This window comes from Parasteatoda tepidariorum, chromosome 6, assembly GCF_043381705.1.
Source record: "Parasteatoda tepidariorum isolate YZ-2023 chromosome 6, CAS_Ptep_4.0, whole genome shotgun sequence".
Lineage (NCBI taxonomy): Eukaryota > Metazoa > Arthropoda > Arachnida > Araneae > Theridiidae > Parasteatoda > Parasteatoda tepidariorum.
Window position 1 is genome coordinate 42,577,810 of NC_092209.1, and position 25,832 is coordinate 42,603,641.

General features: G+C 31.8%; 1 protein-coding gene across 1 annotated transcript in view; it reads left to right on the forward strand.

The window, feature by feature from the left end:
- Positions 1–25,832, forward strand: part of LOC107440059 (uncharacterized) — a gene marked incomplete at its 5' end in the record, with an annotated part of 56,385 nt that overhangs the window by 18,881 nt on the left and 11,672 nt on the right. Inside the window, 5 exon segments of the mRNA XM_043047023.2 lie at positions 631–19,485; positions 20,385–20,582; positions 22,163–22,333; positions 23,278–23,376; positions 25,378–25,467. Of these exon segments, the coding sequence (XP_042902957.2) occupies positions 631–19,485; positions 20,385–20,582; positions 22,163–22,333; positions 23,278–23,376; positions 25,378–25,467 (19,413 nt within the window).

The window sequence follows — 25,832 nt, forward strand, 5'->3', positions numbered from 1 at the left end:
AAGAAATGCTATACAAGCTATTAATTAAATAATTGCTTAGTAATTTTTTAAAATGAATTAGTGATTTTTCAAAGTGTTGTTACTAATTAATTTTAAGTTTGATTGTTTTTTGCACATTTGTAGTTCCAAATTTTTTAGTTTGGATTTATGTCTTATAAGTATCAATTATTTAAAACTGTTGTGTAAATATTTTGTTTGTTATGTTAAATTTTTATTATGCTTTCTTTAACATTATCATATTTCAAGAGAATAAAAAAAAAATGTTCACCTGAGATCATGTGACACATTATGGTGGCTAAGGATGAGACAGAATTTAGTATTTTTTTAAACAAAAGGTTTGGAACATTTATTATAAATTCAAATGAGAAAATACTCATTCTGCCAGATTAAAATGGTAATCAAATTATTTCTTACAATTTATTTTAATATTTATTAGCTTTCAAATAAAGCGAGGTTTTACTTTATGCTAGGTATGTAAAGCAAAATAATATAAATGAAACGCAAATTATGACACCAAAATAGATATAGTTTACTTTGTGATTTATTAAATTTTTTTGCTATATTAGCTTGTTTTAACAGGTACATTTTACTATGTCAATCTTATTTGAATAATTTTTTTTTTCGTTTCAGATTTTAGAGCTTACTGTGAGGGGTAACTTTACACAAAAACAAATTTCTGATGCCCTAGCACATAATGAAGGTAATGTAGAGCTTGCCTATGCCGATTTATTCCGAGCCTCAAATAAGAGACATAAATTTATCTTAAGTCCAGGTTTGAGTGAAGATAGTGAAGATTTAAATTTATCTCTCCAAATCGAGGAGGCTGGAGACGCTTCAGCAGCTTCAAAGCGAGGAAGGTTAAATGCATCTCCTGATCCAAGAACTGAAAAGAAAAAATCTGATTTCCTCACAAAGCTATCTGCAATAAGACAGGCTCAAAGTGAACGAAGGAAAGCAAGGGAAGAGAAAGAATTAGTTCGTGAAACTGGAGGGCCTGAATTACAGACTGAAATTCCTTTATCTCCATTAGAACCACCGAGCCTCAGCAGAGCTGAGAGTTTGCAATCACCTGAAACAGGTGAAATTTTGGAAAAACCTCAACCTGTAGACACCGTTCTTCTAAATGCTGACTATGATCATGAATCAGTACTTGAAGAAAAGGAAAAAGATGAAACGATTCCTGACCCTAAAATTGATAAGGATGTTGTAAAAGGTGAAAATGATGATTTGCCAGTAGATTATGATATTAACTGGGAAGATTCCCAAGGAGAATGGATTGAAGAGTATTCAGATGAACAATGGGAAGATGAAGGTGAGGGACAGTGGGTTTCACTTCAAAAGAAATTTCACAATATGGAGAAAGAATTAGCAGAGGAAGCAATGCAGATGGCTTCTTTATGGGAAAAAGAGGAATTGGAAGATGATGTGTTTGAAGAGGATGAGCCTCCAAGTGTAATTGAAGTTCATGTAAGTGAAGTAGATCGCCTTAAATTGGAACAAGATGAAAAGTTTGAGCAGTGGGTAAAAGTCAATCTAGAAAAAAATTTGTCAGAAGCAGAAGAAGAAGCGGCAAATGAACAGAACCTTGCTGTAGAAATGAATCCAGAAGCTATGTCAAAAAGTGTTGAGCTTGATGATACTGCAATGAGGGATTCACCTCTGCAACATTATCCTACTGAGTTTGATCTGTCAAGCAAATCCTTTGCTGAACCAGATTGGATCGAAGTTGAAAAAAATGCCCTCGATCTTTTAAAAGATGACGAGGCAGATTTGTTAGAAACTGTAGAATTGAAAGATCAGGAAAGTTTACAAAGTGAAACTGCACCCTTACAAGATGAACTTAAAGAGCAAATAGTGCATGAACAAGAAAACAGTGACACAGAATGGGAAAAGATTGAATTTGAGGAAATAAAAGATGCTTATGAGCAATATTTATCTGATAAACCTCATTCAGATGAAGGTCAAGTTTCAACCACTGTTAGGGAAGAGCATAAAGAATATTTAGACGATTTAACAGAATCTGTTGTAAAGCAAGTTTTAGAAGAAGATTTGCCAACTGAGCCACAACAATTGGCTTTTGAAGATGTAAATATCGTTCAGAGTACTATGGGTACTAGTAAAGGTACTTTTAAAGAAGTCGAAGTATCTGAAAAGAAAACTACTCCTGATATCCCTCCCCCACGACCTCCTGCAAGGAGAAAATCAAAATTGAATGTTTCAGCTATAGAAGAGGCTTTGAAAAATGTTTCTCAAACTTGTGAAGTATCTTCAGAAGAAGTTGTAGTCCCCCCTGCTTTGCCGTTGAAACTAAAAGATAAACATTTTGAACAAAATGTTAAAATGGACATTTATGCTGTTCCCGATAAAGCTAATAAATTGGCAGGCACTAAGACTGATAAAACAACTGAATTGAAATTAGAAACAGTTGCTTCAAACATTTCTCAAGAAAAAGAGCTTGAATCTCCTCCAGCGAAACCACCAAGGCTTACCATACCAACTCATGAGAGAGACTTTTCCAAAGAGCCATCACCCGTGACATCATTATCTAATGAATCAGATTCTAACTGTTTTGCTGATTCAGAGTCTGATCCAGAGATAAAGATTATTCGTCAAAAAATGCACAGGAAATATTCAAAGCATGAAACTGAAATAGAATTTGAAGATGATCTTGCTGACTTTGAGAATGAAGGAAATATTATACTCAGTATTGAAAATGCTTCTAAAAAACAGCGCTCTTTTGAATTTGATCCTGAACTGCCAACACCTGAAGGAATTCGTGGGCATAAAGATGATATTTCATCCCCGAAAGCGTTTAGAGAAGGTACGGCTAGACCTCTTCAGCTTTTCAAAGCATCAAAAGTGGAAACAACTCCTGCACCCAATTCACAAGCAGAGCTAAAGGAAATTTCTCTGAGTGATAGTCTTAAAAAAGTTCATTCAAGTGACCAGGAAAGCATTGAAAAAGTGATTGATCAGTTTTCTAATCAGGTAACAACAACTTTAACTTCTGCTGCAAACGTTAGTGAAAATATACCTGCATCATCTTCTTACTACAATGTGACTTCCGTTAAGCAAAATAACCAAATGATGGCGCAAATGCTTTCAGAAGTGGAAAGAATAAACAATCAACAAGTAATGGAACAAAATAATGAAACAAGTAATTCTGCTTTCTATTATAATATTCATGAACATCCACAGCAGCATAAATTAAATGAAACTCAGACTACACCAATTGTTACTTCCAGTATAACAACTGAACCTTCCATTATTAAGGATTCTTATGAACTTCCAGCTGTTGATGTCTCACAAAATATTGAAGCAAAAGTTTCAAATGAAAATGAAGAGCAGTTAATGTTTACTGAAATGGAAGCAACCTCAGCTGCCGCTGATTACTTTTTCGGGCGTTATAATGAGATAACTGTACCAAAACCAAAGAAAAAAACTGTTGTAATTATAGGCAAATCTGGTATGCCTGCCATGCCTAAACCATTACCTTCAAGTCAAAAAAAGACAAGTCCAGTTGCTAAACAGCAAACTAAGGAACAGAGTGCTGAATCTACTCTTGGCTCTAAGTTAGATTCTAAAGAAATAGCTTCAAAATCAGAAACTGGTTCAAATGAAGTTTCTTTTCCCACCCTAAAGAAAGGAGAAATAGTTGTTTCAAAACCTAATGTAGAACCTGTTCAGGTTCACGCTACTCAGTTTAGTCAAAATCTCCCAGTCCAGGTAACTGCAGCAACTAAACCTCAAATCATTGATACAGCTGCAGCTCAGGAAACAGCTCCAGTTGAGACTCTATCATTTGCCGAAGATTACTTTTTTGGTTCATATAATGAAGTCCCCGCTCCAAAGAAAACTAAAAGCAAACCCACTGGAGTAAAATCAAAAGTAACCCAGCCATCATTATCTCAATCGCAAATGCTACAAGGACAATCATTCTCAAGTCCATATGATTATGATGGAGAAAATATATCGCCTATTATGGTAGGTTCAATGCCACCCATTTCAGAAGAATGTGATAGCTCTGAAATTATGACTCAGAATTTAAGCATGTCTGTGGCTGCTGGTAGCCTACGAGAATCAAATGTAAATGTAGATGACCGAGTAAGAACTGTCCATTTTGAAGAATCTTTGCCTCCTATTGCTCCTCCTCCAAGAAAAAATAGGATCCAAAATGGTGCAACAAGTGATACTGTATCCAAGGAATTCCCCACTGCCATTCAGCATAGTGAATTGGCTAAAAAAAAACTTCCTCCCTGTAGTGGGGACTTCAAAATATTTCAAGGTCACGATCCATGTGAATTACCCTGTGAAGTCCTGTCACAGCCCTCTGACATATCTGAAAGATCTCTATCCTCTGAGATTAATACCCAGTCCTCTGAAGAGTTGAATAATATATTTAATGCATATTTTAGAGAAGAAAAACTTCTACTAGATGAGACTGAAAAATCTTCAAATGTAAATGTTATATCTGATGTATCTATGCCTCAACCATTTGAGGATTACGTGGTTATTTCCTCATCAGAAGACACTAATAATCAAAATACTCCAAATTATGTACCATTTACCGAAATAAAGCCTGGTAATTTGATGGAAAATGTAATTGCTGAAGAAAATAATGAGACGTTTCTTGAGCTTGACTGCAAGTTAAATAACAAAAATTATGATTCTATGAGTGCTGATCCTTCTGTAATATCTCTTGAAAAAAATATTCCAAGATATGAAACAATATCATCCAATAAAAATATACTGCATCATGAAGATAATAATTTGTCTTTGATTCATGATAGTTGTGATGAGGATGAATTTCAATTTGTTGAGCAGTCTCAGAATGTAATAGATGAATATTGTGATTTGTATTTGCCAGGAAATTTTAGCATTGCCACAACTAATGAAGTAGAAAACTTCAATGTTAAAAATAACTATCAGGATACTACATATGATAGTGAATATGAATGGAAACTAAATGAAGAGAGAAAAAACTCATTGAATGCTAGTTTTATAGAAAAATCATTGCAAGATTCCAACAAAGAAACATATTCACCTGATATTACAAAAATAGAGAAACTTATTATAAACGAATCGGAAATTATTCCTGGTGAAATTGAAACAGTTACTCCCTTGACTGTAACAATGGTTGATCAAGCTGGGGAAAATGTTGATCACAGTAAGAATTACGCTGAAAGTTTTGTGGCACCAAATGAAGTATTGTGTAAAGAAGAATTCAGTGAAAATCAATTGAATCACGAGAAACTAAGTGATGATTCTGTAGAAATCTCTATCAACAAGCTTGTTTCTGGCGAACTGGACACTTCTTTGCAGCATGAAATATTAAGTTTAAAAGAATTATGTGCTGCAGATTTGGCACGTAATCAAATAACAGGTCCTGAATCTTTAAGTGATGAAGATATTTCTGCAGTTGAATTGTTGCATAAAGACATTTCTGATTCGCAAGAAAATTATTTGGAAAATGTTACAAACTTGGACATTTCTCATTCAGAAGAAAGTTACCTGGATAATGTTACCTCTTCAGATGTTTCTCATTCAAATGAAAGTCACTTAGATAATGTAACGCCCTCAGTCATATCTCATTCTCAAGAAAGTTATCTGGATAATGTTACCTCTTCAGATGTTACTCATTCAAATGAAAGTCACTTAGATAATGTTACACCCTTAGACATTTCTCCAATCCAAAAAAGTTACCTAGAAAACGCTATTTCCCCATTGCCTTTAGCTGTGTTATGCCATTCAGTTACAGAAAGTTCTTTACAATTCAACAAATCAGAAAGCATTGCAGAGCAAAATGTTACAAGTGAATTGACATCTCTTTTACCTGGTACCGAACTATCTTCATCAACAGAAGCATATGCAACTAGTGATGAGTGTCAAAACATAAAAGAACCATATGCAAATATCAAATTGGAATATGATGTTGAATATAAAAACGAATCAAATTTTTCTGATGATCTATTTTTAACCGAAAATTTAAAGTCTGGTGACAATGAAAATTATCTAAATGAATACTGTCTAAACTCACCTATATCTGATTCTAAATACATTTCTCAAGAGACGGATGTCAAAAAATCAGATCTTACCACAGAAACATATTCATTTGAAGAAATAGATGCTATATCTGAAATTGCAGATACCGAACAACATGGAGAGTTCAGACAATTTTTATCTCAAGAAAGTGACACAACTCAACAAAGTGGGCTTTTCCTTGAAGAAACAGAGACAATTTCTAATTCTTCAGATCTTAATAAAAGCACTGATCCTCCTCACTTACAAATTTCAGAAGAGCCAGATTTATCTTTGATGTCTCATTTTTATGATGAGTGGTTTGATCATGTAATACCGAGTGAACCTTTAGAAACAAAGAAGGATTTTTTAAGTATTTACGCAAGATATAATGCTTCAGAGTCCTCAGCAACAAGTTCAGGCAATATCAGTGAATCTGAAGACTTTGTTGATATGAAGAAGGAAGATTTTGTCGCAATTTCTACTAGTTCTGATGATGGTTTAAAATTAAATTTACTTCCTGACACATTTGAAAATGGCAGTCAGTTGAAAGAGAAGGATTTTTTGCCGAAACAGAATATTTCTTTGGTTTCTACAGAAATGGAATTAGCAGCTTCATTTCAGGAAACTGATACTAACTTTGTTTCTGCAAATATCTACCCTGAAGAAGATTTTCAATCTGAACGAGATCATTATGAAACATTATCATCTCAAGAAGAGTTATCTGATGTATCAACTTTTCAAAAATCAAAGATGACTGAAGAGGAGGATGGCATTGTTTCTGACCGAATAAGTGAGACCGAAGTTTCAATTTCAGCTTCTCTTAAACAGAGAATATACAAAACTAGCAAAGGCTGCCAAACAGAAGAAAGCTTTGAAGAAGAACAATTTTTTGATTCATTTGATGATACATTTACTATCCCTTCTTTTATTAACATTCCTTTTGACAACAAGACTAGTGATCAACCAATTAAATCAGAAATCGGAGTTCAGTGTTCTATGATATCTGAAAATATTTATCCCCTTTCTAGTAATATTTATATAGAGAATAAATCTATTTTAAAAGTGAATAGCCTGTCACCATCCGGTCAAGAATTAGAATTTGTTGAAGATTTTTATGAAGATGATTCAGAAATGCATTCAACTGCTAGTACAGTGCAGAAAAGTTTGATGACTCCTTTAAATAGTGAAGAGAAAAATTCTAGTACTTCTGAATCACTTGAAGATTCAGATTCTGATATTTATCTTGAATCACCTTCTTCCCATGATGAGCTTGATATAGATAGTGAAAAAAATAAGAGTATGAAGTATTTCCTTTGTGCTGATGTAGATTCTGATACAGGTTTTAGTTCAGGAAGCGAGACAGGCAAGCATTTCATGCGGAATAAGAAAATGCATTGTGAAAAGAAACAAACCATACCATCTTGCAGCACAACGTCAAATGAAAGTTATATGGAGATCGAAAGAACTCAATCAGATGTGGATATCTTGGAACACTCTTTGAATAATTCATTTCTTGAGGTATTTCAAGAATGTGATATTATTAAAGATGCTGGAGTTCAGTCTAAGGATGGTGTATCAAGCACCCAATCTCTGACTGTGAACCTGCAGTGTGTTTCTGATATTTGTGTTACTAACATCTTAACACCTGATTCAAAACAGTTAAAAATAAAAGAATTTGAATCAAATGAAACTGATCAAGCTAATGTCATTTATAATGAAGAAACTTTAAAACTTGACTCAAATGTGAATTATTCAGAAGAATCTGAAAATGTAAAAGAAATTGCAGTATCCCATGAAGATTTTGAAGAACAGTTAGAAACTGAATTATCTTTAAATACTCCTGTGCAAAGCACAGTTAATTTAGAAATTCTTTGTGCATCGCAAGCACATAATCAAGTACAAAAGGTTGGAGCTGAATCAGTTCTAATACTTAGTCAATATGTTGAATCTGTTATTGAAGCAGGTATTGAAAAAGCATCATCACTCTTGGATGAGGATCATTTTGAAATTACTGAATATGTGCCAGACAGTCTACCTAACAAAAGTGCTGTTTTTAATGACAATATTGGAAGCACAGTAGCACCCATTGTAATACAGAAAGAAAATTATTCGAATCAAAAAGCTTCTATTTGTACTAGTTCAACAAAAGAGACTTTGTTAAACTCAGAGATTCAGATTGAAAACGTTGAAAATATAATTGAATTTCATTCAGGTGAAAAAATTGTTAGTACAATTGTTGAAAGAGAAAAATCAGTCTTGAATGAGATTACTGAAGAGAACAATCTCTGTAGAAGTTTGGATATAAAAAGTGCTCAATCTGCAGAAGTTAATGTTAATACCATTGAAAGGGCTGTTACTCCAGTTTCAATAGAAAAATTTCCATCCATTGAATATGATATGAGGTTTGTTGATGTTGATGATGCTCTTGCAGAAACGATAAATGATAATGAAATTGAGTGTGAAAGTTCAACACCCACTGTGGAGTACTTTTATGGGTCTTTGCCTTTATGTGTACAAAGTGATCTAGAAAGAAAAGAAAGTTTTTATGAAGCTTTAGATATACTCGATGAATGTGTTATGAACTTGGAAAGAAATATAATTGAAAATGAAAACTTTTTTGATGCATTCTCTACTGAGAATTCAAACTTGCAAGCTCTAATCACAGAAAATGAAGATGTTGAAAGATTTGATGATGCTGATTCATCCCTGGCTGAAGAAAGTTATTTTAATTCTGATAGCGTCTCTGAGTATTTCCCCATTACTAGTTCAGATTTTGGCGAACAACTAAATAAAAATTCCAAAATCTTCAAAAAACAGCTTGACTTTAATGCCCCAAAAAATAATGAATTAGTTGTATTAAATAATGAATTAGTAGATGTTAGAAGTACAAGTGCCATTAAACAGTCCAGTTTTGAAAATGATGAATTCAGCGAATGTGCATCTGTCATCAAGCAATCTAACTATGAGACTGAAGTCAATGATGAATTCATGGAATGTACAAATGTCAGCAAACTGCCCAGTTTGAAGAATCTAGGAAATAAATATGTTGAATGTTCAAATGTCACCCAACAATATAGCTTTGATGATCAAGAAAATCAAGAGTTCATTGAATGTTCAAATGTCATAAAAGACTCTAGCTTTGAAAATAACGAAAATGAGTTTGTTCATAGTTCAGTTGTTGTTGAAAAATCTATCTTTGAGACCCCAAATAATGATAAACTTGTTGAGTCTGTAAATATCATCCAGCAACCTAGTTTTGAAAATGATGAATTTGTGGAATGCATAAATGTCATGAAACAGTCTGTATCTGTAAATCTAGAAGACAAATTTTTTGATAGTTTAGTTGACATCGGCAAAAGTGAAGAAACAACTCATCTTAGCTCCATGTCTGATGAAGTTTCCTCAAGTATCCCTTCATATAGTTCAGTAAATACAGATGCAACTCTAAAGGCTAATGATTCTGCTACAACTCATCTTAGCTCCATATCTGATGAAGTTTCCCCAAGTATCCCTTCATATAGTTCAGTAAATACAGATGCGACTCTAAAGGCTAATGATTCTGCTACAGATAAGAAAAAAGTTTTTAATAATGAATGTTCTAATGAATCTTTGGAGAATAAAGAACATGTTCTTGTGGAAAATAAAGAAATTGCTTCAGATGCAGAGTATAGTGAAACAAAATTTAAACACTCTGGAATTCCTACAGCGCCATTAAATGATTCTGTCCAGTTTGAAGAGAATTTTATAACTGATGCAAATGAAAATTCTATACCTGCTCAGGACGAACAATCAGATTACTTTGAAACTAAATCTGTCAAAGTCTCATCTGAAATAGAGATCTTTTCAAAAGTGGAAGTTTCAGGAAAGAGTAAACTTTATGAACAGGATCACTTAGAAAATATAAATGAGAGCCAAATGCAATCATCAAGCACTGATGAACTGAAACCAGAAATTCTTCCTTTTGTTGATGAAAAAATAATTTCTAGTGCTGAATTAGTAACTTCAGAAGTTAATACAACTGCTCTAGTCACAGAAAACTCTGAAACTTTAGAAATTGTTTCAGTAAAAGACACAACACAAGAGTTTGAAGTGCCTAGAACTGATGTACCTTCAACAGAGCAAAATCTTCTTACGGAAATAAGACAGGAGTTAGGATTAAACAAAGAAGCCGAGTGTGGTGATTCAATTTTAAAATCCGAGGAAATTCCTCATGTGCCATCTGATATAGTTAGATATCTATACTATGATGACTCAATTAATTTTGATGAAGATATTCAAAATAACAATGATAATTCTTCTTTTGAGCATGAGATGACTCAGCAACCATTAGAATTGTTAGAAACTCCTTGCTATGAAACAATAGGTGAAGAATTAATTGTTGAATATGAAACTCATTCCAGTAATGAAGCTCAAAAATTTCTTGACCCATCATTATCTAGCACTGAAGCTATAAAGTCACTAGAGTTAGATGCTTCGATTGAAACTACGGAAATGTCTGAAAGCATTGATCAGTGGTTAGATCTAGATACAAGTATGTCTTTACAAAAGTCTACTTCTGATTTCCAAAGTATTCAAGAACCTGAGGCTAAACCTGTATTCACATCAGGTCAAATAGAAAGCATGAACATTGAAGTGGGTGCACAATTCGATGCTTATCAACAATTATGTGCCACTGAAAAATCAGAAAGCTCTGATCAATATTTAGAGTTAGACCTTAGTAAGTCTCAGCAATTATCAGACTTCCAAAGTATTCAAGAGTCCGAAGATCAAATTAAACCTAGAGTGGGCGGAATGGAACATGAAGGGTCACACTGCATTCCAATGTTGCTACTTAAAAAAGATAATGATGCTGCTGCTACTGATAAATTTGAGAGTGATGATGTGACTGATATATCTACTCATTTTACTATGACTGATGATTCAGATAAATTATCTGAAATCGAAAGTGATATCTCACTTACTGATGATAATTGTTATTTTGATTTTGTTAATACAGATCATATCAGTGATGTTGAACAGAATATGAATCAGGAAACAAATGGAACTAAATTGGAAATCTCACAAAAGTCATCTTTTATTGACAATAAAGCTCAATTGCAATCAACTACTAGAGATCAATCTGTTGAAATAAATATAAATCAAACTACAGACTTAAATGGAAATATAACAGCCGACAAAATTGACTCCAGTATGTCTTTAGTAAAAGATCCTCAGAACTTGCAAGACTCATCAAATCCAGTTTTGTTTGATGATACTACTGAGATAAAAAGTTTCCCAGTTATTGAAAAAGAACAATTAGAGATAATTGTTGATCCACAATTTTCTTTAATAAATGAGGCTGATTTACCATATATAGAAAAAAGTTTGATGTGTCAACTTGACACGTCTGAGTATTATCTTCCAACTGAAAATATTGAAACTGAAAGTGAGGAATATGTGTCAGAAGTTGTAAGTAGTATGCCTGAAACTGATATCAAATACTCTGAGAACAAGGAAGTAGATTTAGAATCTCCAAAATCCATAGTAACTGACCAAATTATTTTATTAGATCAAAGAGATATCTCTGAGTTCAGAACTGATAATGAGAAAGACATTATTGAAAAATTTTTTCATAAGAAAGAAATTATGACATCTCCGGAATTCACCAAAACTCATCTAAATACCTCAGTATTTGAAGCTATTGAAGACTCTGTCATAGAAAAGAATAAAGATGATAAAAAATTTGATGACGAAGATTTAAATATTCATACCGAAATAACAACATTTGCTTCTGCTATATCAAGCTCTGTAGATTCTACTAACAAGGATGACAAGAATAATAATTTAACTGTGAATGAATTCAACATAGCAGAAAAAGACAATGAAGGTTTTAAAGATGTTCAGAAGCAACTTGAACTTTTGCCAGGTATGAATGATGTTATGGAGGCTGAATCTATTTCTAACTCAGACGACCAGAGGAAAGACAGTTTAGCATTGGAAAAAGATAATTTTAGTTATCGTCAAGAGTTTAAAAATGAAGTTGATGTGAAAGAAAAATTTCCTTCTGTGCTAGATTTGGATGTGGCAGTTGTTGTGGGATCTGAACTCTCCCAAAAGGATTCACAAGTTATTCTAGAAAACAATCTAACTTTACCTCAGGATTGTGACGTTGAAGAAACAGCAGTGTTTGCATTCAATCCTGTTATAAAAGACTTAATTAGTGTAGATAAAGGAATTATTTCTAATCTTGACATTCAAAGAGAAATAAATAGCAAAATTTCACATGATCAAACTGATTTACAATTACCTGAAAAATGTGAAGAAATTGATTCAACTGTGGACTTTAAAGGCCATCCATTTAGTGCTGAAAAAAAGGTGAGTGACTCTGAACATATTGATTTAAATTATTCTTTACTTACGAAAAAAGAAATCACTACAGTCGATTTTAAAGGAGTACTTCTTGACAATGAGGTGAAAGAAAGTGCTAAATCTAATAGTGAACAGTTTTCACCCTCAATTGATACTGAAGTTTTTAAAACTGTTGATTTTAAAGGACATTCTGTTGGTGATACTATTGAAACTACTCATACTGAATCCTTGAAATCATTGCATTTGGCTTGCTGTGAAGAAAATAGTTCTTTTGTTGATTTTAAAGGAGATTTTATTGATGACCCAAAAACTTTTAAACAAGTTACAGAACCAAAATTAAGTACCTTACCTAAGCAATCTGAATTACTTAATCAGGAAGAATCTAGCTATACAGTAAATTTCAAAGGTATTCCCAACTTTGATCAAAAGGATGTAACAGAAATTGAATGTACTACATTAAATGAATTTGATAATTCAGAGCCATTACCTGTTAAAGACTCTGAATTTTTCGTTGACTTTAAAGGCTGCCTGTTGAACAAAGACGCTTATGAACAGAATACGTCCAGCTCAAAGCATGACACATTTGATTTAAATAGTTGTGAAACTGTGGATTTTAGAGGGAATTTAATTAATGATCTAAAAGTAGAAAAGGCAAGTGAGCCAATTAGTGATAAAGCCTCTGCTGTTGTTAATTTTAAGGAACAATTTTATGCAGGATCCAATACATCTGTTTGTAAGGATTCTTTAATATCTTTAACTGCTGACATTTCAGAGGAAGATTTATCAACTGTTGATTTCAAAGGTCATTTTACTCACCCCCAAATACTTTCTAGTTCTGAAATTAATGAAAAAGTTGATTCTAATTTGACTATAAAGGAAAACGACAGAATGGGAAATTTTATCAGCCAAGTAGATGACGAAAAAGCAAACATTGAATATGCTATTTCAGACAAAACAGCCATGTTAAAAAGTGAAGCATTATCAGAAAACGCTTTCTCTTCTGAAGTGCATTCTGAAACTGATCAATCATCTCTCGTTGAAAATATTATTTCTGAAAAAATGATTGAAACATCTATGGTTGAGAATGGGAATAATATTTTGCCTCAGTCTACACTTGAAAAAACAAATGATGATGAGAACAACAGATTAGACTTATCCTTAATTTCTGACAAAGATTTTTCGGAAATGTCAGAAAGTAATTTACTTAGACAAGCAGAAAAAGATACCAGAGTCAGCATTTCAAATAGTGATGTTGAGAATAGCTTTGTCTCTTGTAGTGGAACTGAATCAACGCTTTTTTATTCTATGCGGGATGACTCTGAGGATACATTGAATATAACATCTGATGATGATTTTACAGATGTAGCTTCACATGCTACGATAACAGAAGATACTGACATGTGGTCTGATGTGGAAGCAGATTTGGAGGATTTCTCGTATGCAAAAGAAACTACTCCCACTAGGGAATCAATAAATGCTGTGGAAAATATCACTTCTGGAATGATGTATGATGTTTATGCATCTGAAGTTTCAAATATTGATGATAAACTGTTTGGACACAATGACAAAGATATCAAGGCTTCTAATATTCAACTTCAGCATGTCAGTGATAACAATGACTTAGTTATAAATGTCGAAAAAAATCTATCCAAAATTGATAGTTCTATTATTTCTAATGATTCTTCAGTTAATTCAAATCAATCCATTGGAACTTTTGTCCTGGAAGAAGAAATAACTAATCAAAGTCATGAGTTAGTGCTTTCTGAAAGTCCTTTCGTTGTTCTAGAGAGTCCAACTAATATAGTTGAGGATGTTGCTCAACAATATTTGCCTGATGAGAATGAAGAAAAAGAAGTGGCGAATCTCACAACTTGTGGTGGTGAAATAACCTCTACAGATTCTGAAATGGCTAAAGACATTATTATTAATTTAAATACCTCAAGTGAAAAACTATCAATAGAAAATGTTGATAAATTAAAATCCGTTGAAACTGATGAAATCAGTTTTGTGAAATGTTCAGAAATACTAGGTGGCACTAATGAAAAGAAAGATTCCAAAGTTCAGCTTCAATCGCCTGAAGATGAAAATGTAGAACAATCTGTCACTAACTCGAAAAATGCTGTATTGTTTAATTCTGCATCAGATTTTGTTGAACAAGAAATTGCTAATGATATTTCAGAAATCACAGCTGTTGATGATTCTACAGATATTGTATCTTTTAACACTATTTCTGATGAATGTGAACAATGGTCAGATACCGAGGTGACAAACTCGATCGATGAAGATTTTTCACATAAGATGCATTCAAAGACCCTGAATAAAAGTGAAGAAAAATCTTTTGATGTAGGAGTAGAATCATTAGAAATAATGAAAATCAGTAAAATTGAGAAAGATACTGTTGAGCAATCTATTAAAACTGAGATTTGTTTAACAGAAAATTTGAAACAACTGGAAACTGGAGAAAAAGCGAAACAAGTGTTGACAGAAAATTTGGAGCAACTGGAAACTAAAGAAAAAACCGAACAAGTGTCAACAGAAAATTTTGAAGCACCTGAAACTGGAGAAAAAACAGAACAATTTATTGATTCAAATTTAAAACCCTGCAAACTTTATGACACTTCATTTAATGAAGCTAACACAGAATTGACAATGATAGCTGAGGACAATACTCAGTCAATATTTGAAAAGACTGAAATTTGTGAATCTATTGATCTTAGTAAGACAAATAGAGAAAATTTTATAAACAGCACAGAGCAATATATTAAAATTCCTGATACCTCAACTCCTGTAGCAAAACAGGAAGATATTGCTAAAAAACAAATTTGTGAATCTAAATCTGAATGCAAAGAGGTAATTTCTGAAAATTTTAAAAACAATAATGTTGAAATATTGTCACTGCCATGTAAAGAAAAACTAAGTATATCTGAATTGTCAGTAACTCCTGCTCCTTTGAAGGAAACAAATGTTACTGATAATGATGATTCTCTTATCATTACTTCTGATGAGGCCTATACTGATGCAATATCCACCTACTCTAAATCAGATGAAAATGAGAAATGGTCTGATGTTGACGAATTAAGTCTATTAGACGAATTTCCATCCATGAATCCAGAGAAATTACTGCCTTCTGAAATCTCTGTTAAAGAATGCTCTGCAAATGAAAAGATAGAACTAAAAGGCATGAAGTTACATGTTTCTTCTTCACCTGATAATGAGAATATTGTACTAAATAAATCAGAAATCCAGGCTGAGTTTAATTTGAAAGTTGGTATAAATTCAGCTTTGCCTAAAGAAACTTCAGATGAACTTAAATCTTTGGAAACTCCAAATGTCACTACTGAAAATAAAACTCAAAAGTTAAGTGAAACATCTAATGAAACAAGTGAGTGCAAAACAAGCATCATTAAGACTGTTACAGAACAGGAAGAAAAATTTCAAAGTAAAATTGAAACATCTTCCACTGAAACTCCTGAAAAAGATACTACGAAACATATATTTGTTGAACATTTCGCAGAAATAAAATCATTAGGTGAATATCTGAATGTAGTTGAATCATTTGCTGTGCTTGATGATGACATCGCTAACCTGCAAACTCATGAAGAAACAACGGAAGCGTCCTTACGTTTGGAAGCCACTGGAGACTCTGATTATTGGATAGAAGCTGATACTGAATATTCTATATCTGAGTTTGAAGATGAAGAAATATCATTGCCGCATAAACAAATGTCTGGCCAATCATCTACGCCAATGCTGAGTGCTGTCGACATATCGGAAGATAACAAAAATTTCTTTTTAACTGCATCTCGCCATTCTAGTGAAAATGCTACTGAAATTTCAGTATCATCATTTGCTACTGATCCTGAACAAATTAGTGATACTTGTGCTGATATTTCCCTTCAAGGAGCTACAACTGAAAACTCTGATAAATGGTCTGACATTGAAGGTGATGGATTAATTGATGAAGCTCTTTTTGGTCCTGAGCAACCATTCGAATTTGACAACTATCCATCTCCTTTTAAAGGTATTGATCCAAATGTCAGTAAAAACGATGTAGATTTAAGTAATAATAAATGTAATATTTCACCTGATTCCATTAAAGTGACAAAGAATGAAGATCCATGTCCTGTAATCAAGGAAATTGCTATACAGAAAGAATCAAGTTTATCAGAGACATCAAAATTGGTCACTTGTCAAGAGGAAGTAATTCCTAAAGAACTCAGTGTTGAATTAACGGATAACAGAAATGAATCCACTTTATCAGAAGTTTCTAAGCTGGTCACTTGTCAAGAAGAAGTAATTCCCATAGAACAGAGTGTAGAATATACTGATATGAAAAATGAATCAACTTCATCAGAAACATCAAAATTGGTCAGTTGTCAAGAAGAAGAAAGTTATTTAAAACAGTATGTAGAAATTTCTAATGGGAAAAATGAATCAACTTCATCAGAAACTTCTAAACTGGTCACTTGTCAAGAAGAAGTAATCCCCATGGAACACAGTGTAGAATATACTGATATGAAAAATGAATCGACTTCATCAAAACTGATCAGTTGTCAAGAAGAAGAAGAAAGTTCTTTAACACGGGATGTAGATTTATCCGATGTGAAAAATGAATCAACTTCATCAGAACAATCTAAATTAGTCTCTTGCCAAGAAGAATTAATCCCTGTGGAACATGATATAAAGAAAGAAACACGTGATCGAAGTTCTTTTCCTCAGCATCATAAAACTGATCTTTTATCTCGACCTTCAGTATCATCAGATGATGAGTTTACTAATGTTACTCCTTTAGGTACGACTGTTGAAGAGTCAGATAAATGGTCTGATATATCCGACACATCTATTGAGGAAATGGAAGATGAAAGTGCATCAGTTTCATTGCGAGAAAAAGTGTGTGATAACATGTTACCTTTGGATAACAATTTACCAACTGATGTAAAATCTGATATTCAAGTTGAGGTTATGATGGAAGATAATGATAGTAAGCAAGATAAATCCCCTAATTTTAGCTCCTCTACTTTTGATGTTGAAACTAAATTAAAAAATGTTAATGTGATTGAAAATTTAACTTACATTGACGATACTGAACAAACTAATAATTCCCCAGACATCATACCAAAATTAAATGAAACCTATTTCGAACATGATCCGTTGGTTGAATCTGAAAGAGTTACTGAAGATTTGCAATCTTTATCAAGAAGTCCTGAAGTTGTCACAGAAGATGCTTATGAAAGCCTGGGGGATGAAGAATTTGTTGAAGAAATTGATGAATTTAATGAGCAGTATGAAGATGAGGAAATGTATGAAGAAGGTGACTATCATAATTTTAACACTCCATATGTAATCAATGATGATGAGTTTGTCTATCCTATACAATACACCGACTGGATTGAAGAAAGCTTTGATTTAAAAGAATATGGTATTGATGCTGTGTTGTCTGGTTCTGAATCGGATATTCATGGATATGGAATAGCTGATGAATTTGAAGCTATAGAGCGAACGATTGATATGAATGTAAGCAATTTTGATGAAACTTTAGAAAGTTTTATGGAGGAAGAAAGAAATTTAACAACTGAAAGTTTTAAAACTTTTTCAAATGGAACTGCTTCCCATTTGAAACCGAGTGAGCAAGAACATGATAGCTGGTCCACTGCTGATGCTGCTTCTATTGAAGATGATTTGCCTGAACATGATGATGTTTTATCAAAAATCGATGAACTCTTAGCTGTAGATTTTAAGGAGTTTGATGTGTATCAGGAAAATGAACATGATAGGGAATTTGAAAGGGAGGGACTTTCTCCACTTGAGGAATTTAATGAGCAAGAAGAGTTTGATCAAGAAATTTCTGCATTCCAAAATGAAAAGCTTATAAATACTGAGGAAATTACTTGCTTGAAAGAACCGCCAATTTTGCTTGATGATGAAAATACTAATTTAAGAGATTTTGAGTTTAATAAGGATTTGACTGATAGTAAAACATGCGACCAGAAATCCAATGATCAAAAGACCTCTTTGAAAGATAGTGATGAAAATACCAATGATTCAATCCCACCAAATCATTCTGATATAGCAATCATAGAAGACATAAAGAAGGATAAGATTTCTCATAACACGCTACCACAAACACTTGAGATTGGCAATTTCAAAGATAATCAAACTAGCACTCAGTCTGAATGTAACGTTGATAAAACAATTTTGAAGAAAGAAAATATTCAATCTAAAATTGAAAAGGAATCAGGGGAATCCAAACTCATTAAACAAATTGATGAAAAAGTTGAAACTAAAAATATTCCAGAATCTGTTGTTGAAGAGCAAAAATCAAAGCCTTCTGAAAAGATCATGACAACTTCATCCGAAAAAACTGTGCAAGTGCCAAAATCATCTCAACAGTCTACTGATGTTGAGTCACGAGTTTCTGAGAAAAACAAAAGTGAAAATAAACTTCCTTCCACATCGTTAGATTCTAATTTGCTTACAAAAATCCCACCTTCATCAGTTGAAACTAAAAATGAAACCTCTTTTTATTTAGAACCCGAAAAAAGTATACCTATAGTTAAATCAGATGTAAATTCTATTCTGTCTGAAAATATTGACGAACAAAAACCAGACATTCCATGTAAACAAAGAGGCAAAATAAAAGAAACTACTGTAGAACTGCCTACAGATGCTATTGTTTCAAAAAGTGTACCAGTAACAACTAATAAATTAACTGTTAGCAACTCTGATATTTCTATTGTTGAACTCGGATCTGAAGATCTAAAAGTTGACATTCCAGTAATAAAAGAAAACGAGCCTCAGATTTCCGAAAAAATTGAGGCACCAGCTCTTCCTCGTAAAAGGAGAAGAGAGGTGTCAACATTGGAAAGAAATTCGACATCATCTTCTTCTGAATCGCTATCTTCTCAAGAATCGTCATTATCAAAACAGGAATCCTCTGCAAGTGATGGTGCCATTCCTGACAAGCCGGTGCGACGTAGAAGATCTGTTCAGTCACCAGCTGTTCCATCAAGAAGGAAAAGTAGTAGTGATGGTAGCACTTCATCCACAAGTAGATCTTCTATGCATTCCAAAAGTTCTCCGGCTCCTGATCTGTCAAGAAAGAGGTTATCAATTGATGTAAGTTAATCCTATATTATGTTCATTCATGTAATCTAATGTCATATTTGCTTTGTTCAAGTATTTGATCTTGTTTATTTAATTCAGCCTATTTATATTCTTACACATTTTAATTTATTTCATTTTGTGCTGGATATGTTTATTTTTTCTTTGTAGTTACCAATATTTTCTAATTATTACTAGTTATAACATGTTTTTAATTATGCTGGATTAATGAATATCAGCGTTGGAAACAAAATCGGTATCGTTTTCCGATAAATCATTATCTTTTCAAAAATCATTCATGTTAATCAGTAGTTTTCACCCCAGTAGCCTTTTAATTTTGAGGATATTCTTATAACTCTCATGAATTTCATACAGAAATCAACCATTGCTATAAATGTAAATTATGAATTAGGTATGATTTTCTAAGAATTTGTTTTGTTTTTTAAGTAAAATAAAATTTTAATGGATTGCTTCACAAATTGTGTATGCAAATGATTTAATCCAACAAACTGATCGTACTTTTCTTTTTAGTTTCATAAATATTTTAGGAATGATTGAATTAATAGAGAATAAATTTCAATTTAATTAACTTATATGTTGTTGTTTATTTTGCTATGTTTAGATTATACGTCAGTAGCCTTTTTATTTTAAGAATTATCTAAAAACTCTCATAAATTTCATACGGAAATCAACTATTGCTAAAAAATTTAATTATGAATTATGATTCTGTAATAATTCAAAGGATTTGTTTTATTTTTTTAAGCAATATGAAATCTTAATGGATTACTTAATTCAGCAAACTGATACTTTTCTTTTGAATTTTATAAATATTTTAGAAATGACTGATAATGTCAGATTTAATGGAGGATTAATTTCAATTTAATTTTAATTAACTAATGTTTTTATTTTTTCAGGAGCGTGTTGCCAAACTTCAGAGTGAAGGTAAATGTACAAATAAAGAGATCGCTTTCATTGCTGCAAAACTCATTGAGATGCAGTTTGAAGAAGAAGATGCCTTGCTAGCTTCAAAACAGTGTAGTAGTGTTTATCATGCAGTAAAATTTTTAACTCAGCTATGTGAGCTGTGTAATTGTCGATTTCCAATAAATATGGTGAGTGGAATTAATTTCCTTTTATAACATCTCTTAATATAATTTAGAAAAATTGAGCCATGGTGCTGTCTAAAAAACTAAAGTGAACCTTTAATTAACTTCATATTCATATTGTGATGTGAGTCAATAGTTTTGAGGCCAATATTTTTTTACTATCGATTCTGATAATCAATTCAAGGGAAAGCTGGTGCTTTCCCTTGAGGTCGTAAATAGTATTCCCTCCGGACTCTCGTTCTTTACACTGATGGCAGCAGATCTCACTCAGGAATTAATTGTGTGCTTATGAAACAAGTACAGGAGAACATAGATATTATTTTAAAAACCCTTATCACGGTTCAGTTTTTCGTTCTTAGCTTGTTGCTATTAGACAGGCATTAAATCTTGCTTTGGAAGCTGACACGGATGATGTTGATCCTGACAGATAGCAAATGTTCCATACAGTACTCGAGAAATTTGCCTAATATCCTGGATAAATTGGTACTGAATGCTTACCATGGGTTCCCTCACATGTTGGGGTTTACAGACGCAAAGTTGCTGACCTGCTTACTGGGGAAGGTTGCAAACCTCCAACTGCCCTTTCACCGAACTGAGAACTTCTGAGGTCCACTCTCAGTTGTTGGCTTATATAAACAACACTTGAAGGACCCAGCCTGAACGTGCCTAGTGTGCTGTGGAGTCCCGTGGACTGTTTATTGTAGTGCTCCTGTCCAAGACCTGGTAACACTGAGAGTCTGATTTTTAATGGAAACGAGAAGACTTACGCTTCTCCTTCTTAGTTCTACTGATTGATCTTAGATTCTACTGATGTTTTTTTTTGGTAGCTGTTGAATGAGGGGGATGTAGTTTCTTATTTAATTGTGTAGCATGGTCTCCGGTACTTGGTTTAGTTTGTCTAAGCCAAGGGGGATTAGAAACACTATCAATTCAGAGACGCACGAGTCTCCTGAATTTGGAATAAAAGCAAACTCACCTTCATTTTATGATCATGGGGAACATTTTTTAGGGAAACTGACTTGCATTTAGACATCATGAAGAGAAAACTGTCAAAACCAGAGTTAGCTGAACAACAATACAAGTAGTGACCATTTAAATTGTGGTTCCAGTTTAATTTATTTTTATTTAATTTTTCCTCTAGACAGGAGTGCAGAGAGATCCTTCCGAAGCACACTTGGCATGTAACGAATTAGAAACTGCAGATATTGTCGAAAAAATTTACATTTCCACCCAAAAACCATTTTCATCAGCCTTTATTAAATATTTTAAAAATATTTATCAGTTAAAAGTTTTATTTAATATGATCTGTGATAACACACTAATTTTACGTTCTTACAAAGGTAATTAACTTTAATTAAACTACTAAGTAAAAATTAACATGTTCCAAAATAGAGTGGCAAAGTAAATACCAATTTTGTTAAAAAAAAAAAAAAAAAAAAAAAATTAGAACCGTAAATAGATCTATGTGTTGACTTTACTGTTTTTGGAAGAAATTATGTTTATTTGTAACAAAATTCATAATGGTTGCCATTTTGAAAAAACACATTGTTGATTTGTAATATTTTCCATTTACATATCTATTTTAGATGGTATCCATGATTCATTGTACACATCGAGCTTGCAAAGATTGTTTGAAAGCCCATTTTTCAGCTTTAATTCATGATCGGAGCATATTCAGTCTTCTGTGTCCTATTTGTCATTTACCAGATATAACAGATCAAAATATACAGGAATATTTTAATCATCTTGATATGATGGTAAGTTTTTTTTAATTATAATTCACAAAAATATTTTCTGTTTCAGCTGTCCTATCTGTCTTTTAAATTATACACATTCATAAATACATATATAGAAGAATGGAAACGAATTTATAATTATAATACTAAGCAATAAAAATAAGAAATTAACACTGTGCTACAGTGGCAATAATGTATAATAATGTCAAAGAAATACTTAGGATTTTATCCATATAAAAAGACAAACAGCAAAGATCTTAATCTCATTTCATTTGCTTGATTTTAACTCATATATTTGCAACAGTTAACTATACCTAGCTACTAAACAACTCAATTGCCGCTTTAATTTACACATTTGTTGTAGTAGCTTATAATATTTACTTATGTTACACATGGTTTTAATAAATTTCTAATATTTAATCATAAAACATAAAGAAATGTGAAATCATTAAAATTGTATAAAACTTGAATTAGTAAGAAATATTTAAACCACAGATTACAAAATTTTAATCAATTATATCTAATAAGAAAAATATCTAAAAAACTTTATCTAAGCTTTTTATCTTTCAGGAAATTTACATTTTTTTATAGTATTTGTATTACTTCATCATTAAATATTCAGCCTTAATATTTAATCCACCTGCCATATTCAGTAAACAAAACACTATGTATGTCTGATATTTTTCTTATTTGAAAAAAAAAATATTTACATAGTAAATATTTAATATAGTTAATCCTTTGTTAGAAAGTCTATAAAAATTATTGCATGTATAAAAATTATAGAGGTAACACATTTTCTTATTTTTGCTATTTGCATTTAAAATATTATCCTTAGCTCCTTCTAGCAAAGTAGCTCTTCTTCCTTGCATAACTGTTGAAATAGATTTTTTTTTCTGTCTGTAGCCTATGCTTGTTAATGTAAAACTATGTACTAGGTTTATATAAATCATGTATTTTATATATAGCTTAGGAATGTGTTGGAAAGTGGCATTTATGATCTATTTCAACGGAAACTGAGGGATGAAGTTCTGACCAAAGATCCTAATTTTCATTGGTGTTCTCAAGTAAGTTAATTTGTGTAATTTAAATCATTTTAGGCTCTTACAATTTTTTTAAAAATTAAGTGCTTATTTTAGTTTTATTAGTTTTTCTTATCATATATGGTTGTATCAGCATTTTCTAAAATATTAGGTATAGATACTGATTAATGACAGATTGTTATTTTCTAATGCTATAAAATCTCAGTAATTGCAGAGAATTTTAATGTTTGTTTTGTTACTTGCCTATGTTTGTTTGTTTTATTCCTACTATTTAAATAGTAGTGGTTTTTCACAAATATCTTTCTTATACTTTGTATTGACTTTTGTAAAGCTAAAATTGAAGAAAATTTACATGAATCAATAGTATCCCAATTTTGGCAAAATAGTCATTTTTTAATTCATTGACTTTTATGCGAATAATTTTTTTTAAACATTCTTTAATAATAAATTAAATCTATGAATGAAATAAAAAAGAAATCAATTTATATCTTCCAACTAATTTGTTTAATTACTTCATTTTTATTTCTGTGTACTCTTATCAAAAGATTTCTGGACTTATCTTTGACTTGTATTTCTAAATCAATAAATTGTTATAAAATACAGTACAGAACCCGTTATCCGGAAATCAGAAAACCGGAAAACCAAAAAACCGGAACGAAATTCGATAAATTTTCCCGCCATTTTAAAAAAAATATTTTTTTTTCCTCATAAGATTTTAGGATTTTTCGTTCTTTTTTTAAAGATGTTTACTTTACCTTCATTTTGGAAATAATCATTAGTGTATTACTCCATCGTTTTTTCTTCTTTTTAAGATTATTTCCAAAAAAAAAAATTTTTTTTTAGTTGGGTTTAACATAAAAAAAACGGCTTTTTGTAGCGATTCAAAAAACCGGAAAAATCAGTTATCCGGAATAGCGATGGTCCCGATTGTTCCGGATAATCGGTTCCCTACTGTATTCAAATTCTACTCTATAACTAACATTTGAATGCCTATAAAATAGTTATATAATAGAGCATGTTTATTAAAAACTAGTCTGATTACTTTTACAGCATTTCATGCTTTTGGTTTATAAGTCACTTCTTTTTGTTGCATTAAAATCTTATTCCATATTAAAGTAGTTCAAATTAATTGATGCTTGACTGTATTATAATTCTACCACAACAAACTGGCACGAAAGTTTTGCAGAAGAATTTTCTTTTTCATAGGTTGAAAAAAAATTAAACTTGTGAAGTATAAGTGAACTTGTTTTTGGTAAGAATTTCTTACTGGCATACTATTCCTCTTTTTTGGTTCATTGTGATAGAAATCTCTTTAAATAAGTTATATTTTTTATTCATTTCCTTTCTCAAATAAGTTATCTATATACATTTCCCCCTGATTCTCCATTTCGCTTTGACTTTCCTGTCTTCTTTCCCTAAATTGATGGAATAAACTCAACCCGTTCGCTTTACTTTCACTTTGTCCAAGCCAACTCTTGGGGAGATACCTATTTTAAGTTTTTAATGTGGAACAGTACATTAGTCAAGTTGTTGGAGGAATGCTTTATTTTACAGTACATTTGTGTATATTCTTATAATTAAAAATCTTTTTTTTTCTGATTGAGAGAAATAGATATTGAAATGTAGCTATTATAACTTATTCAAGTTTGGGATTTTTAAATCAATTAATCTCAAAATCTTTCACAGAAACGGTATATTAAGTTTTGTTCCTTCTGACTTTCACTGTTTGTAAGATATGTGGAGAAAAAAAAGTTTCTTTTTTTCTGAATTTTTCTTAGTACTGGTGATTAAAAATCGTTTTGTGAGTGAATATTTTAAATTTCATTAATAATAATTGATGAAATTAAAAATAAATGTTGACATAGCTATAAGATATTAGATCAATGTATGTAATAATGTTCTTATAATGTTCCTTCAATCATATAATGTTCTTTTAAATGCTATTCATTTATAAAAAAGTTTATTTGTATATTAATAACTATAAAGAAAGTTTCAATAGTGTCTTATTTTCTTTTGCTTCATTAGTGTTCGTCTGGTTTTATTGCAAGCCCTCGCTTGAAAAAGTTGTATTGTCCTGACTGTTCAGCTATCACCTGTGCATCATGTCATCAAACTGTAATAATATTTCCTTTTATTCTTAATACATAGTTTTGATTATAGAATTATTTAAATAATTTATAAAATCAAATGTGTCCAATATTTATTCCATTATTTATTTTTAATTATGTATATTAATGATGGAAACATTGTTCTTGGGAAAATATAGCATAATATGGACTTTACCTTAATCGGCTTAACATTTCTAAATTCTTTTCAGTGTGCTCAACCACCCCCTCAAAAAATTAAAGTTATGATTCATATAGTAAATAAGCATATACAACTATTTTATATTATTTTCTTTGTTTTAAATGTTAAAAAATTTATTAATAATTGGAATTCTAGATAACTAAATGTGTTAAGTCAATGATGTAAATGCTGCA